Source organism: Rhipicephalus sanguineus, chromosome 5 (genome assembly GCF_013339695.2).
Source record: "Rhipicephalus sanguineus isolate Rsan-2018 chromosome 5, BIME_Rsan_1.4, whole genome shotgun sequence".
Lineage (NCBI taxonomy): Eukaryota > Metazoa > Arthropoda > Arachnida > Ixodida > Ixodidae > Rhipicephalus > Rhipicephalus sanguineus.
In genome coordinates this window covers 190,600,636-190,618,016 of record NC_051180.1, presented here as the reverse complement: position 1 = coordinate 190,618,016, position 17,381 = coordinate 190,600,636, and the positions used below count along the sequence as shown (strand labels likewise).

Below are 17,381 nucleotides of genomic sequence, written 5' to 3'. Positions count from 1 at the left end.
TTTTGCGGCGCTGACAATCGATGCAGGAGCGAACGAACTTCTGCACGTAGCGGTACATCCCTCGCCAAAAAGTACCGTTGGCGAATGCGGTGGTAGGTTTTCGATACCCCAGAGTGTGCACACTGCGGGTCAGAGTGGAACGACTCGCATATGTCAGAACGCAGACTGCGGGGTATTACGAGTAGCCACTGGCGGCCGTCGCCGTAATTGCGTCGGTGGAGGAGGTCGTCGCGAACGGCGAAATGGTGCGCTTGACGACGCAATGCGCGAGTGGATGGTGTCGCCGATGGATCACTCAGCAAGGCTATCAGTGAGGCAATCCAGTGATCCTTGCGCTGTTCAGTGGCGATGGTTTGAATGTCGATAGACGAAACGGCATTGTGAGACACTGAGCTGGAAGTATTGTCGTCAGGCAAGGGGGAGCGCGAGAGTGCGTCGGCGTCAGCATGCTGGCGTCCGTTGCGGTACAGCACGCGGATATCGTAGTCCTGTAGGCGAAGTGCCCAGCGGGCGAGGCGGCCTGAGGGATCCTTCAATGACGACAACCAGCATAGTGCATGATGGTCGGTGATGACATCAAATGGGCGACCATACAAATAAGGTCGGAATTTCGTAAGGGCCCAGATGATCGCCAGGCATTCCTTTTCGGTGACGGTGTAATTGGTCTCGGCTTTAGTAAGCGTACGACTTGCATATGCCACGACATATTCAGGGAACCCTGGTTTGCGCTGCGCAAGGACAGCGCCAAGGCCAACACCGCTAGCGTCTGTGTGTACCTCTGTAGGGGCCGCAGGGTCGTAGTGGCGTAGTATGGGAGGCGACGTCAACAAACGACGGAGCTTTGCGAAAGCGTCGTCGCACTCCGACGACCACGAATGGAGGGGCCCGTTACTTCCGAGAAGCTTCGTCAGTGGCGATATGATAGTCGCGAAATTTCGAATGAAGCGCCGAAAGTAGGAACTCAGTCCTACGAAACTGCGCAGTTCTTTGATGGACGTAGGTTTGGGGAACTCAGTCACGGCCCGAAGCTTGGCGGGATCAGGAAGAATTCCGTCCTTGGACCGACGTAGCCGAGGATTGTCAGCTGCCGTGCTGCAAACCGGCACTTCTTTAGATTCAGTTGCAGACCGGCGTCGCTCAAACGCGTCAAAACATGCCGTAGGCGTTGAAGATGCGTGGAGAAGTCCGGAGCAAACACGACGACGTCGTCGAGGTAGCACAAGCACGTGTGCCATTTCAGGTTGCGCAGAACGGTATCCATCATGCGCTCAAAGGTGGCGGGCGCATTACACAGCCCAAACGGCATGACGTTAAATTCGTACAGGCCGTCGGGCGTGACAAAGGCGGTCTTCGGTCGAGCGTCATCAGCCATAGGTACTTGCCAGTACCCTGACCGCAAATCGAGAGATGAAAAGAATTCGGCGCCTTGCAAGCTGTCAATCGCGTCGTCTATTCGCGGCAGTGGATACACGTCCTTACGAGTGATCTTGTTGAGTCGTCTGTAGTCCACACAGAACCGCACAGAACCGTCCTTCTTCGCAACAAGAACGACAGGAGACGCCCAGGGGCTGTTAGAGGGTCGAATGACATCACGTCGAAGCATGTCGTCGACTTGCTCGGTGATTACACGGCGTTCGGCAGGAGATACGCGATATGGACGTTGCCGCAGTGGCAGGTGGTCGCCAGTGTCGATGCCATGCGTAACGGCCGACGTGCGGCCGAGAGAAGTTTGAGCGACATCGAAAGAAGGGCGAAATTCTTCCAACAGGTCCAAAAGCTGGGAACGCTGGAGCTGCGTAAGGTTGTCAGCTATGGAGGAACCAAATACGTCAGCGTGTGATGAACCAGACGTCGAAACAGCACTGAGCGTGCTCGAACTTCGGCCGTGCGAATCATCGGGCTCGTCCATAACTTGTGCGTCTTCGAGGGGTTCTACGCTGCCCAGACATTCCCCTCGCACCAACGTAACACTGTACGGGGAGGGGTTGATTACATAAATAGAGGTGCTGCCCTGGGTGACTTGAACGGTCGCGAAAGGCACCAGCAAGCCTTTCCTCGTGCAAACACGGTCATATGGCGAGAGGAGTGCAACGGTGTCGGATAGGCTGGCGCAGTAGACTGACACCGCCGTTGACGAGTTTGCAGGCACTTTTATGTCGTCTTTGACGAGTATCTTGCTCGCAGCCGATGGACTGTCTGCCGGCGTCAAATTAGAGAATGGTGAGAGCTCTATTTCGGCGGGTGCGCAATGAATTACAGCGTCGTGGCGGGAGAGAAAATCCCATCCGAGAATGACGTCGTGAGAGCATACAGGAATTAGGATCAATTCGACGGCGTACATAGCGTCCTTAATCATGACGCGGGCTGTGCATACCGCTGTAGGGTGAATGCTTGGGGCGCTGGCTGTACGGAGGGAGAGCCCAGAAAGTGGCGTCGTCACTTTTCGCAGTATTCGGCTGAGCTTTGCGTCCATAACGGATACGGCGGCTCCAGTGTCGATAAGGGCAGATGCACGAACACCGTCCACAAACACGTCTATCACGTTCGATGGGCTTCGCTGAGGGCTTTCGCAGTTCGACAGCATCGCAGCCCTTGCCTCGTGGACTGCGACGACTAGTTTTCCTGGTCTCGTGGGACCAGACGTGGCCGCATCGGTGACAGCGAGCGGCGTCGTGGTGACGGGGAACGGCGGGTAGATGGAGCGGGGCGAGACGTCGGCGACAGTGGCGTAGGTGGGTCGTAATATGGGCGGTTCGCCGGGCTGGTGGCAGGCGACGCGACTCTAGGCGGCTGCACGCGATTGCAATACCGCGCCACGTGGCCGGCGTAACCGCATGCGAAGCATATGGGGCGGTTGTCAGGTGTGCGCCATCGGTTCGCTGGGGCAGGGCCCGCCCATGGTGCAGGACGGGATTGACGGGGCGGCAACTGATAGGACTGGACGGTGGGCTGCAGTCGTGACCTGTGCGTGACGTCGGCGCAGGTTACCGGCACATCCGCTTCGAAAGAATGAGGTCGAGCGGAGGCTTCGGCGTAAATGTGTGGGGCAGCCGTAGGGATTGCTGGGGGCGTTCTTGCGACCACTTGGGCGTAACTCAAGGGTGCAGGAGCCGTATGGTGCTGGTGGTACTCGGGCATGACCTCTGCGATTTCTTGCTCAATTGCTCGACGAAGCGGAGGCAGAAGGGTGGTCGACGGCTGTTGGACGTACTGCGGGCGAGCAAAGTCCAGCAGAGAGAATTGGCGCGCGATTTCCTCGCGCACGAATGTCTTCATCTCTGCGAGCAACGCGGAGTGGTCGGATATGGTCGACAAGCCAGCGAGCTCGGCGTCGCGTGATGGAGAGCGACGGGTCATCGATCGCTGCCGGCGCAGCTCCTCATAGCTTTGGCAGAGCGTTATGACCTCAGCCACTGTGCTGGGGTTCTTGGCGAGCAGCATGGTGAAGGCGTCGTCGTCGATGCCTTTCATGATGTGCCGGATCTTGTCTGATTCGGACATGGTGGCGTCGGCTTTCTTACAGAAATCGAGGACGTCTTCAATGTAACTGGTGAATGATTCACCGGCCTGCTGAGCGCGTTCACGTAAGCGCTGTTCGGCCTGCAGCTTACGAACGGCAGGGCGGCCAAACACATTGATAATGGCGGTCTTGAAGTCGGACCACGTTGTAAAATCTGATGCGTGGTTGTTATACCACAAGCCCGCCACACCCGCGACGTAGAAAACGAGGTTAGTCAGCTTTCCTGCCTCGTCCCATTTATTGGGGACACTCACGCGCTCGTAAATCGCGAGCCAGTCCTCCACGTCGGTGCCATCTGCGCCAGTGAAGACCGGAGGGTCGCGGATACGAGGCACACCTGGGCAGGAGGTCGGTGTAGGCGGGGCCGTTTGCTGGGAGGCGTCTTGAGGCATCGTAGGCGGCAGGGTACGGGATCGAAGAGCCAGGGGCATCGAATGAGGGCCGAAGTTGTTGTGAAAGCCCAGCACCCTCCACCAAATTATAAAGACGTTTATTAGCGGGCACTCGGCGACGATAAACGACTGCGACAGTCAAGGCGGGGTGCCGACTCTGAGCGCGAGGAGCGTGCTGTCCCAGAAGAGCGGAAGAGGACGACCCACTAGTAAGCGCTCGAGAGGGCGACCCATTAGAGGCTTCCAACGCTTCGCTACAGTTTAAAGAGTGCACAGTCGTATATAGGAATGCAGATAAGACTACCAGAGAGATTGTGGAAGTCGCCATGATCGCGAGGGCCGGTGATAGCTGTGTGAGCTGCCCGTCGGTGGCGCTGACTGCTAATGAATTGGCCTTTCTTGACGCTGCAGGTTTTGATGGGCGATGAGTGGCGCTTTTGCGTGCGGATCTATTTATACCGTTGCTTTCGAAAATAAACAATCAGTTGAAAGTTAGCGCCTGTCCTGTTGTCTCTTCCTCGTCCATGTGTGTTAGCGCTATGGCCCATTCTGAAGCTTTAGTTTACCACCTTTGTTTGAGTTTTGTTTAATTTGGACTCCGCAGGCCCCATTAAATTTGAATTAGGCTTTTACTGTGTTCCTTCCTGCCTAGCGTCCTTGTTTCTTGCACTTGCCCATCAGGATATTCAAGGAATACACTTTCCCAAATGTCAACTGTCTACAGTATTTTTAGTTCTCGAATATCATATGAATGAAGGACAATAAAACGTCAGAACTGCAACCACACATGCATGGGACATATAAAGCTTGCGAAATGAAGCATTAAGAGAGGCAAAGAAGGTTGACATTGTCTACGAGGGCATGACTAGGGAGTGCTATCGTGCCAGTGATGTTCTAGTGATGGAAGTGATGATGCATTTGTTGTGAGGAGTGGTGGTCGACTTGGTCAGCGGTTGAGCAAGGCCCCTAGGCAACACTGCAGCAACGCATCTGGACATGCAGAGCTGCACCCTCCACCCTGTAGCATCTCAATAGCTATAAAAGGATGGCACCTTCCATGCTTCACCCATACTGTTATGAATTAAACGCTTTGTAGAATAATTACTTCTTGCCGGTGCCTATCGCAATATTTGGCTCTTCAGGATGGCAATAGAGCTTGTGCCAACTAAACTGATGATGACGATATATGGCGTTTCATGGCGTAAGGGCCAGTGATGGCCAAAGAGCGCCAGGACCAGATAGCGGATGTGACCAATGGTGGTGTTGGGTGGCTGTATAGGGGCCTAAGATTCCTCGCGCTACAGGCGGGTAAAACATGCAAGTAATAAAATTATGAGAGCGACGTGACATGCGTGCAGTGAGCCTCAGTGATAAGTGGTCGTGATATTAAACTACGGATAGATGGCGTTAGCATGAATGCCTCGTCAACAGCCCTTGGGTCCAAGGGCAGCGAGGCAGATGCTGTCTTGAATGTAGCCACCGCAGCAGCAACCTCTGCTCAGAGGTTGTACTACGGGTTGCCTGGAAATACGACATGAAAGGTATTTACATCTTTTAAAAACGCGAACAATGATTCAGATTTAAATAGTGGTTCCCTACCGATGAACATCGAAGGATGTAGTGGGAATTGCTGTCGGTAGGATATAAAAGGTGCTTTTTCCTGATAGTGTCTATTTCATTGCACTGGATCAGGATGTGGAGCACGGTAAGTTGTTCTTCACATCTTTCACACCTGGGTGTATCACCGCCAGACAGAATATATGTATGTGTGTCCTATTCTTATCCTGGTAAGTATTACTTGTGTGCGGCGTGAGCTTGATACCTGTGGCCAGTTTCCAAGATTCGGCTTGATAACGTGTAGCTTATTATGTGTTTGTCTGTCCCAGGAGTGCTGCCAATTAGACCTGAGCTTTTGTTTTAGGAAGGGTTTAAGATGTAGTGCAGGGACAGCTATGGATGTATTGGCAGGAGTGTCGTTGTGGGCGGATGCAGCTAGTTGCTCCGCCACCCCGTTTCCGCCGACCTCGCGGTGGCCTGGCACCCAGCATACTAGAACATGTTGTTTGAGTGTGTAAACTGTACATAAAAGAGAGTAATGCGAGACAAGAACAGGATTTTTGTGCTTCTTAAGAGCCTTGAAGGCTTTTACAACGCTTAAGCAATCAGTGTAAATTATTGCGTGGTGTAAGCTTATTTATTGTGTTTAACGGCCGCCAGTATCGCATAAGCCTCTGCTGCGAAAATGCTTGTGTTGAGGTGAAGGACACCGTCATTCGAAAAGTATGGACCGACCGCTGCGTAGGACACACCACCGTGAGACTTTGAAGCGTCGGCATAAAATTCAGGAAAAGTGTATTTGTACTGAAGTTCGAGGAAGTACGTACGCATATGTGCAATAGGCGCGTGCTTCGTACCTTCTTCGAATGATACATCATAGTGTATCAGCTGCCATTGCCACGGCGGCAGTTGTACTGCGGGTGCCATTGCACGGTGTTCAGAGAGTGGTACGCCGATTTCTTCGGCAAGACCTCGTACACGTAATGAATAGGGCGCTCTCAATGCTGGACGGTTATGAAAGAGACGGGAATCAGATAAATCATTTGCAGCACTGCATGTGGGATGTTCACTGTTTGCATTGACATTTAGAAAATATACAAAGGAAATGTAGCATCTCTGTAAATGAAGGGACCACTCATTTGATTCCACGTAAAGACTTTCTACGGGGCTCGTCCGAAAAGCACCCGTAGAAAGGCGGATGCCCAGATCGTGGACAGGATCCAGCATCTTCAATGCGCTCGGTGTGGCAGAGTGGTAGACTATGACCCCGTAGTCTAGGCGTGTGAGTATGAGACTTTTGAACAGATTCATGAGACACTTTCCGTCGCTGCCCCACGACGTACGCGACAAAATCTTCAGAATATTCATAGTTTTCATACACTTGTCTTTCAGGCATGTTATGTGTGGTACAAAGAATAGTTTTGTGTCTAGTACAGCACCAAGGAACTTATGCTCTGTTCTTACAGGCAGCGAATGGCCCTGCAGATATATATCTGGATCGAGGTGCAGGCCTCTCTTCATAGAAAAAAGAACGCAGGTGCTCTTTTGTGGGTTAAGGGTGAACCCATTTACGTCGGCCCATTTCGACACCTTATTAAGAGCAAGCTGAACCTGACGCTTGCATACTGCTAAACTGCAGGATTTAAATCCGATCTGTACATCATCAACATAAGTTGAACAGAACATATTGCGTGGGATACACAGACGTAAGGAATTCAGTTTTATAATAAAAAGTGTACAACTGAGCACACCACCCTGTGGTACTCCAGTCTTCTGGACAAATGGACGTGACAACACGTTGCCGACACGAACACGGAGTGTTCGGTTGGACATGTAGCTCTCTATTATGTTTAACATTTTTCCACGTATACTCATTTCTGTGAGGTCCTTCGGTATCCCAAATCGCCATGTTGTATCATACGCTTTTTCCGTGTCAAGAAAGACACAAAGGAAAAACAAACTCCTTGTGCACAAACGCGTCGCGAATGTTTGTTTCAATGCGGATGAGATGGTCAGTTGTGGATCGACCCTCTCGAAAACCGCACTGATGTGGGGTCAAGCAATCTTTTTGATTCCAGAAGATGTATTAGCCAACGGTTGACCATCTTTTCGAAAAGTTTACACAAGCAGCTGGTTAGGGGTATGGGCCTATAACCCGCAACGGAAGATAGATCCTTTCCCTGTTTCAGGATAGGTATAACGATCGCCTCTTTCCAAGAAATAGGAATGTCACCGGAAAACCATATGGTGTTGTACAGGGAAATGAGGGTTTTTTGTGTTTCGAGAGGTAGGAGCTTCAACATTTAATATACTACACGGTCGGAGCCTGGTGGGGCAGATTTGTTGCAGCAGTTTAGAGCTTCATGCAATTCAGCTATTTGGAAAGGTTTATTGTAGGCCTCATATGTTGCACATTTCCGTTCTAGTTTCTGTGCCTCTATTCTTGCTTTATAGCGCTGGAAACTTTCGGAGTAGCGTAACGAGCTGGACACATGCTCAAAGTGTGCTCCCAGGAAGTTCGCCTGGTCTTCCAGGGTGTCGCCCTCTGTGTTTGCTAAAGGGAGTAAATACGCGCCCCTCTTACTTTATTAAACCTGTTCCAGACTTTTCCTTCGTCGTATACGAGTTTATACTAGACAAAAACCTCTGCGAACTCTCTTTTCGAGCCTGTCGGTGTGTCCTCCTGCCTTGGGATTTTATATGTTTAAAATTCTCTAAATTCTCCGCTGTCGGAGAGTCCCTGAGCATCCTCCACGCTTTGTTTTGCTTGTTGCGTGCTTTCTTGCATTCGTCGTTCCACCAGGGAACACGCCGTTTGAAACATGTGCTGCTCGTTTCGGGAATGCATTTCGAGGCAGCATAAATTATAAGAGCTGTAAAATACTTTACAGCATCATCTATGGTTAGTGTGGACGTCTCAGCCCATGTCACGTGAGTAAGGTTTCGGCACTCTTCCCAATTGGCTGAGTCGAGTTTCCATCGAGGGACTTGCGGCGGAAGCTGATTTTGTTTCGGCATACTTAGGATTATCGGAAAGTGGTCACTCCCATATGGGTTTTTAAACACACCCATTTAAAATTCGGTAACAGCGTCGGTGATGAAATACTAACATCTATGGCAGAGTATGATTTGTTCGCGAGGTTAAAGTATGTGGGTTCCTTCCTGTTCAGTAGACATGCTACAGAAGAATAAAGAAGTTGCTCAATAAGACGACCTCGTGCATCGCAGCGAGAATCGCCCCACAGGCTACTGTGTGCGTTGTAGTCTCCAAGAACCAAAAATGGTTCCGGGAGTTCCCCTATTAATGATTCTAATTCGCGCTTCTGAAGGTGATAGTGTGGTGGTTTGTACAAGGAACAGACGGTAATGAGCTTATCAGAAATTAAGGCTCAGATGGCCACTGCCTCAAGGGTCGTTTGGAGCTTGAGATGTTCACATGCCACACTTCTGTCAGCTATTGTGGCTACACCGCTAGAAGATGCCACAGCATCCACACGATCTTTTCAGAGAATTAAGCGTTGTCGGAGGAAGTTTGTCTGCCTAGTTTCTTGGACACACAGCACTTTTGGATTAAATTCGCTTAGAAGTTCTTGGATGTCGTCTAGGTTACGCCGTAATCCTCTGACATTCCACTGCATGATTTTGTACAAGTTGAAAAAAAATGTGCTGTGTGTCTCAAGAGTGGTAGATTAAGACTTACTTTACAGGGCCCTTGCCAGGCCCTGTATTTGGTGTTCTGTCTTTTTTGGAGCGGTCGCGAGAAGCTCGCCGCTCCTTCGGCGCTGTCTGCGCCGTTTGACTTGGACTGGTGTCCATAGCCTCTTGCGAGGCATTGGACGCCCGTTCCACAGATTGATGTCTACTTCGCGTAGACTTCGTGTGGGGCGATAAAGCCTTGGACCCCACCGCGCCGGAGGTCGAGGTGCCCTCCTTGGCCTCTACGGTGCTAGAACTTGTAGTGGCCACCGGTGTGGTCAGGTTCGGTGTGGTCAGATTCAGAGTGGGCAGGGAAGCCTTGGCTCCTCCCACCTTGGGAGCGGGTGGCGTTTGCCTCGGCACGCTACGCGTGGTCTGGGCAACCGCGATAGGCCGTTGTGGTGCTGCCCCCTGTCGCACCGCTTTGGCAAAAAACGTTTTGAAAGCGAAGGACGGTGAAAGACGTCGTGCTTCACGGAACGTTATGTTCTCTTTGACTTTTAGTGTTACTGTTATTATTTCTTTTTTCTTTCCTCCAAGTTGGACAAGCTCTGGAGTATGCAGGGTGGTCTCCATCGCAGTTCGCGCAGTGTGTCTCATCGTGAGTGCATTCTTCAGCAGAATGGCTCGCTGTTCCGCATTTAGGGCAAGTAAGCTGGCCTCGGCAGCTCTGTGACGCATGACCAAACCGTTGGCACTTAAAGCAACGTCGCGGGTTTGGAATGTATGGCCTAACATGAAGTTTCACATAGCCGGTTTCTAGAGTCTCAGGTAGGGTAGCAGAATTAAAAGTGAGTATTAAATGTTTCGTCGGGATTTCGTTGTTGTTTCGCCTGATTGTGATGTGCTGGACATTTACTACAAGTTGATCTTTCCATCCATCTAAGAGTTCTGCTTCAGTCAGTTCTACTAGGTCTTCATTGGACACTACGCCCTTCACAGTGTTCATTGTGCGATGTGCTGTCACAGAGATCTGAAAACTGCCAAAAGCCACAAGGTGTGCTAGTTTATCACACTGTTCTTTGTCGCGGACTTCGAGAAGAAGATCTCCGCTTCCCATCTTCGCAACTTTAGAGCCTGGGCCAATTGCATCAGTCAACGACTTTGAGACAAGAAAGGGTGACATAGATCGGACTGTTTTGGTTTCATGATTACTGTGCACAACGTGGAACTTGGGAAAAGCCTGCTTCTGTTTAGCAAAAAGTGATGTTGTATCTTCGGTGCGCCACCTTTTGAGGGAGCGATGAGGATGTGAGAGCAGAGCGTTTGCCATGCGAGACTTGTGAAGTTCGGCGGTGGTGGTGGCCAACTACCACCGAGCCCAACAAGGGGACGCTACAAAGTTGAATAACACTTGGAGACGACAGCCATGCATCGCTGCTATAACCAAATATACCTATCCGAGGTTGGATAACTACACAAGGTTAACCCTCGCCGCCTGGATAATTCGGAAGTAAACGGAAGAGAGAAGATGATAGGATAGATTTAAAATAAGAGCGAAAGACGAAGATGTAGGAAGAGAGAGATAGGAAAAGGCGACTGCCGAATTCCCCTGAGTGGGTCAGCCCAGGGGTGCCGTCTACGTGAAGCCGGGGCCAAAGGGGTGTGTTGCCTCTGCCGGGGGGCCTTAAAGGTCCAATCACTCGCCTTCGGCTCCACCCCCAGGATCCCCTTTTCACCGGACACGGCAAAGCCACGCACGGCGAGACGGGGGAGGGGTCGAAACCCCCCGTTAGCTCGGGTCCATGGTGTCACTACACACCAAACGCCTGCTTGTGCAGACGCCCCTGCGGGGGTGCCAACTAAATTAACATGAACCTCGCAATGAAGCCTGCTACTGCAGTTACGTGAGTGTTGAACTTTTAGATTTGCCAGGCTTTTGAAAATAGCCTTGAAGCTTGACACTGGCAGGTTTCCTTTATCCATAATCAACCCTTTACATTGTTGCAACTTGTGATTAAGAGACAGGGCTCAGTGTCTGAGCCGGGCAACGATCCTGTGCGCAAACCTGAGCTGTCATTGCTATGTGAAGAATTGGGAGTACAAGCGAGAAATGCTACATGTAAGGTGCAGAACATCTAGTTATATATTGACCATAGATGCAAATGACAGCTGGGAAATTATCAGACAGCACAAGGTGAGCATATAAGAGAAGCATGCTAATGAAAAAGAACAGCAACTCGAGCTAGAATTAATGTGTACCAGAAAGAGAAGGCGAATAGCATCGAAGCACATCTTTCTGCCGCAGAAGCATGAAAGACGTGATGCAGCTTCAACACAGGCATTGCTGCTCTGATGAAAATGAGCACCCTTGTAATCATAATAAGTTTGAACAGCATGACTGAACACGGACAGAGGAGAACATGTACAGACACAGACAGCGCTGTCTCCCTAGTCTGGCTGCAACAGGTTGTGATGGCGGCGACAAACATGCACGTTTGGGTCCTTGTTCTATCTATCACATTGATTGTTCTGTTTTCACCTGCTTGCATATGTATATATATACGTCACGTGCACATGAAAATAAACATTTCAAGCGGAAAGTCAGTACTGGGTGTGTGCGCGTGTTCTTCTCTGTCCATGTTCAGTTGCGCTGTTCAAACTTATTATGACCTTTAACCAACTAGCCCACTAAACACTTTGGCCCCCTCATTGAAGCTCGTTTTTGGTAAATTATCATTCATGTAAGCCTCTCATAAGTGAAGCGCCCCTTACAGGGTAAATATTTAGCTGCATATTCTGCAAGCCATACAAAAGATACATTCAATTTTTGCTTTCTGAAGCATACCGATGACACACAAAAAGCAGACACCTATAAGGATACAGGATGAGCACAATCTCCAACGATGAGCCAACCACACCTAATGCTGAAAGGGAGCTGATACCCAATGAGAATTTCTGTAACAAATACAATGGGACAACAAATACAAGACTGAAAAGAACCTAGCATCTTAGTTACGATTACACATAACTGCATTGTGATTACAATTTAAGTCACACATGAATCAGATAGAATGCACTTCTGGAATTTGTCTGTATAATATTTCTCAAAATAAAAAAAATATTCACCATATCTTCCACGGCATCAATTTTGGAACTCAGAAGTTGACTATCGTCTGTGGCTGCTTAGAGTAACAAAAATAGAATTGTCAGTCGATGGCATAATAAAAAAAATTCAGCAGATCCCACGCATTGTGGGAATCGGTTTCATGGGACGCAGTCAGTGAATACCTGTCGATGCTGCATTTCTTTGCTTTGAGACAAGGGTTATGAGGGAGGTACATCAACGTATTTTTAGGGGCGAAGCTCCTTAAAGCGGCACCCTTTCGTCCCTCGTAGTCGTACTGCGTAACCAGTCGTAACGCTAGTACCAGATCTTGACCTCCAAGGTGGTGCCGGTGGGAGATTTTTCCTGTGCGTTGTTGAACAATAAAAAATTCGCAGCGTGCGCGTTAACTAAAAGCCGAATTCTTCTGTCTCTCATTCCCCATTAGCAGCCATTGGCATGTTCCAGTAGGAAACGTTAGTAGAAGTAGAAGTGTAAGTGTTAGCTAAAAGCTGACTTCTTCTGCCTCTCATTCCCATTAGCAGCCATTGTTTACCTGTGTGATTAAACAATAAAAATTTTGTTCAAAACGCCGTTGATTGATGAAATAAACCAACGAAAGACGCCAGATGTTTTCTAAAAGCAAAACGAAAGAACGCCAGATGTTTCTAAAGCAAAACGAAAAGACGCCAGCTGCTTAACGAAAGACGCCAGATGTTTTCTAAAGCAATGGTTTTCTAAACAATGAAAATTCACAGCGTACATGTAAAATTAAAGTGAGCTGCAAGTCGCCATAACTCTCATCGAACCTTTAGTATAAACGCGCCCGATCTCACGTCGGTGATGAAGTACTGGGCAGAATTCACGGAAGATTCACGGTTTACCGATGAACCTCCGCAGCTTCGCCCACTCATCATCATTCACTCCGTGGATATGCTGTGAATTTTTTTTAAATGGAATAGTAGTGTACACATCGTGGGCTTACCAGGTACATCAACTACAATGGCATTTAAATGGCAATCTATGGTCTGACGCAAAATCAGAACTCGCGTTAGAGCACAGACGCCAGATTTATCGAAATGAAGTGCATGCTACGGTGCGATGATGTGAATATCGTACGTTAGAATATTCCTATATGGTCAAGCAACGCTTGAATAAAGCTTGCAGAGTCATAGGAGTGCATATATAATCTTTATTAGGCTTTTATAAAAGCGGAGCCTACACTAGAGCCACAACTGATTTTAACCCAGAATGATGCCTCTATCTAGAAGTACATATTGCCACGCGCGCTTTCATTTAACCGACCCATTGCAGGTTGTGACGAAGCTACAAAGACGACCCCACCACCTCAACCATCCTTCGACGTCAACCCGAGTCTTCCTGCTCGCCAACAGCAACACCTCCGATGCCTTCTGTAGCAATACAAGGACTGTTTCTTGTCGTCATCAATGGTTCGACAAACAACACTTGCCAAGCACCACATCATAACAGATAAAAGTGCCCGACCAATCCGTCAGAGACTGTAATGATTGAGTTTCCATGCGAGAACGCGGCGCCGTAATGAAACAAGTCGACGAAATGCGACGCGATGACATCATCCAGCTATCCAAGAGTCTGTGGGTGTCTCCCGTGGTGTTAGTGAAGATGAAGGATGGAACCCTACGATTCTGCATCCATTATCGTCACTTGAACAAAATCACGAAAAAGGACGTGTACCCCCTGTCAAGGATAGACGACGCCATGGATTGACTCCACAACGCGAAGTACTTTTTGTCGATGAACCGGCTACTGGCAAATCAAAGTCGACGAGAGAGACCGAGAGAAGACAGCCTTCACAACACCGACAGCCTGTTCGAGTTCAAAGTCTCGAACTCGAACATGCCGTTCGAGTTCAAGCCCTGCTGAGCAAAGGCCTTCGGTCTTCGCTCGGCACCTGCAACTTTCCAACGCGTTATAGATACAGCACTCGCAGGCTTGAAGTGGCAGACATTGCCCCGTTTACTTTGTGGGAGAGCACAGGCGGCCATTTTCTTTTGCTTAAGGAGGCGCGATCGCAGTCTGGCAGTGGGGACAAACCTGTCACATATAAAGGGACACCGTAGCCCCTTTTATGAGAACCCGTTTTACCCCACAGCCGGCTCACGCTACTCCTCGTTTCCCTGCTTGCGGGAGAGGGTACCCTTCTGCAGCGAGTGAATCAACCCTCGCTGGGGGAGGAGGGTGACGGGAGGTGAATAAAACAGCCGACCAGGCAGAGAGACGGCCTCTCTTGTGGCAGTCACTCGTGCCAGCGACCCCCGTTCGAGATCATGCCTAGGACCCGCGAGCCGAGCATCGACGGAAGAAGTAAGCGTTACCCTTTGTTTTTTTACTAAAGTAAACTATCCCTCTGCGCGATGTTTATGCGTTATTGATAGTGTAGCAATAAAGTGTTGTTTGTTGATCTAGCCTGTTGCCTTATTCTCCCGAACCTGTCGTAGCTGCGATTACTTGCGCTATAGGAAGGGGACATTGGCACGTGCATGGTACGGCTGCGTGCAGCTGGAACTGAAGCTAGGCTTTTGGACCAGCCGTACCTATAGCGGACCCCTTCAAATTAAACTACATCGTTGCGTCTGCCTCAAACTTCGACGAACCCCTTCGGCAATATGAAGCTCTGCTTCAAGCAATCAATGGCGCGATTTTGTATGCGTTCTTAAAACGGACGGAGGCAGTCCGTTCTTTCCAGCCGCACGCGAATGGTCAATGTGAATCGTGACAGACGTCACGGCCCTACATTTACCAATCGCATGCAGCTGGATAGAACGGACCGCCTCCGTCCGCTTTAAGACCGCGTACAAAATCACGCCACAAGACCCCCAGACTCACCTTGAAGGCAGAAAAGTGCCGCTTCGCATACCAGGAGCTCTGTTTTTTGGGCCACGTCGTTAGCAAGGTTGGTGTTCGCCCACACTACCGGAAAACAGCCGTCATCTCTGCCTTCTTGCCACTCACCGAAAAGAAGGCTGTATGCTGATTTCTTGGCTTGTGCGCCATTACAGACGCTTTGTCAAGGAATTTTCAAGGATCGCCGAGCAGCTAACACACCTCACGAAGGCCAATGTGCAATCCGCCTCTTTCATTTTCCTGTGCTGCCCCCTACCGTTTTGGTATGGGCTGGGACAACTGGTATTGCCAGAAGCAAAGCCTCCGAGATGAAGACACGTTTTGCGACTTTTCCGGTAGGAGAGAGCGCATGCGCAGGGGCATCTTGAAAAAGGCGGATTCAAGTAGGCAACAGCACAAATTGAAGCATTTAAAGAGCTGAAACGACGCCTCCAGATGCCTTTGATTACTAGCGCATTTTGATAAATACACTGATACGGAAATCCACAACGGTGCAGGCAGCGTATGACACAGTGCTGTCGTTGTGCAGAGGACTGACGGACTAGAAAGGGTTATCAATTACGCTAACCGGTCGCTGTCCAAGGCAGAAGCCAACACCTTCACAACAGAAAAGGAGCGCATTGTCATCATCTGGGCTATGTCAAAGCTTTGCCCCTATCCCCCTATCTCTACGGCAGGCCCTTATAAGTTGTGAGCGACCACGCCTTGTGTTGGCAAGCTACGTTGAAGGACCCTTCAGGTCACCTCGCACGGTGGAGTATGAGACTTCAAGAATTCAACATTACAGTAATTTACAAGTCCAGAACAAAGCACTCTGACCCAAACTGAACTACGGGTAAACAGCGCTGCAACGGCACAAAGAAAGAAGGGACAGCACCAAGCGCTGACTGACAACAACGAGTTTTTATTTCGCCGCAGCGGAATATATGCGCTTGTTCGTCTCCCATTTTCTCTCGTCTTGGTATTTGCGCTATTCTACCGTAGGAATATATGCTAACGGAAAAACGAGTACAATGAACAAAAAGATCTGACGACAGCTCTCTTACTAGTACATGCGCGAAGATTACATTGAATGGTTTAGATAATCATGCTCTTTCTTGAGCAGGTCTATGGAAGCCATCCTAACAGATGATTCATTGCGCGTTGTGGGAATTGAACGCGCCCTCCCCTTTGGTGCCTCGTTTCCCAGCTCGCGTGTGCTGGCCCCGCGCGGTTCGAGCGCCGGGAACCGCCGTTAATCGGCAACATGGCTATGGTGGCCACACCGCCAGGCCTTCTTGCCTGGTGCTAGCCTCGCGTCGGTCTTCCCCGCACGACGCCACGTGTCCGGGCATGTCCGCGGGGAGATGCTCGCACGCGCTGGTGGTGACTCGTCACCCGTAATCCCCCTAATCACGAGGCGGCCCCGGCCGCGACAGAGCAACGAGACACGCCCGACGTATCGGACTGCGCTCTCGACCCGTACTCGTACGCCCGGGCATCCCCGGGCGAACAAGAACGGAACTCCCGTGGCCCAATGCACGAGAAGAGATCCGATCACGGAGCCCCCCCTCCCCCCCCCCCCCCCCTGCGACAAGCGAACGGAGGCCTCCTAGCTCTCAAGGGTCGCCAAAATCCCTCAATGATGGGGGAAAAGGCGTCGTCTGCTACCGTTGTCATGAGCGTGGCCACGCCGAGCGAACATGCAACGCACCCCACCCGACGCAAGGGCCTGCTCGCCCGTCGGGAAACGCGCTGAGCCGTCGGTGAGCTCCCCCTCGCTGGCGGCGACGGCAGTACGAGAGCATGGGGGTGTAACCCAACCTTTGGCACCGATGATGTGTCGCGCTGGACATGACTTTCCAGCCACGCCGGCGCCGTTCATCGCCCTTACGATCGCTGGTCGAGAGTTTGCGGCGTTGCTGGATAGCGGGGCTTCGATCTCGCTGTTCGGCGAAGAGGTTATGGCTCACTTGCGCGACCGCTCTGTCCGCATTCGAGCTTGCGATACTGCCTGCCACCTCGCCAGCCGTACCTCCACCTGGTGCGGCGCTGCGCGGTTGGTTGTGCGCTGGGAGAATCGTGCGCGCCGACAGCGCTTTGTGCATCTCCCTGGTCTTTCCGTGCCCGTGATTCTTGGTCGCGACTTTCTCGCGCACGGGTATAGTGATAGACGTCGCGCGCGGAGGTTACAGGGACGGTCCTTCCAGCGCCCTACGGCCATTCGCTACACCTCCCACGGTCTCGGCTGCCCGTAAGTCGTCGGACGCCATGAGGGAGCACGGGGAGAGGAGACAAAACATAG

The 17,381-nt window shown here is 50.7% G+C and overlaps 1 protein-coding gene across 8 annotated transcripts in view; it reads right to left on the bottom strand.

Annotated features, from left to right (window-relative positions):
* Positions 1-17,381, bottom strand: part of LOC119394533 (protein LMBR1L) — a 583,826-nt gene that overhangs the window by 43,607 nt on the left and 522,838 nt on the right. For all 8 annotated transcript variants that reach the window (XM_037661855.2, XM_049415813.1, XM_049415812.1 and 5 more), the window contains one exon: positions 11,990-12,063. In XM_037661855.2, the coding sequence (XP_037517783.1) occupies positions 11,990-12,063 (74 nt within the window). The remainder of the gene's footprint in view (positions 1-11,989; positions 12,064-17,381) is intronic.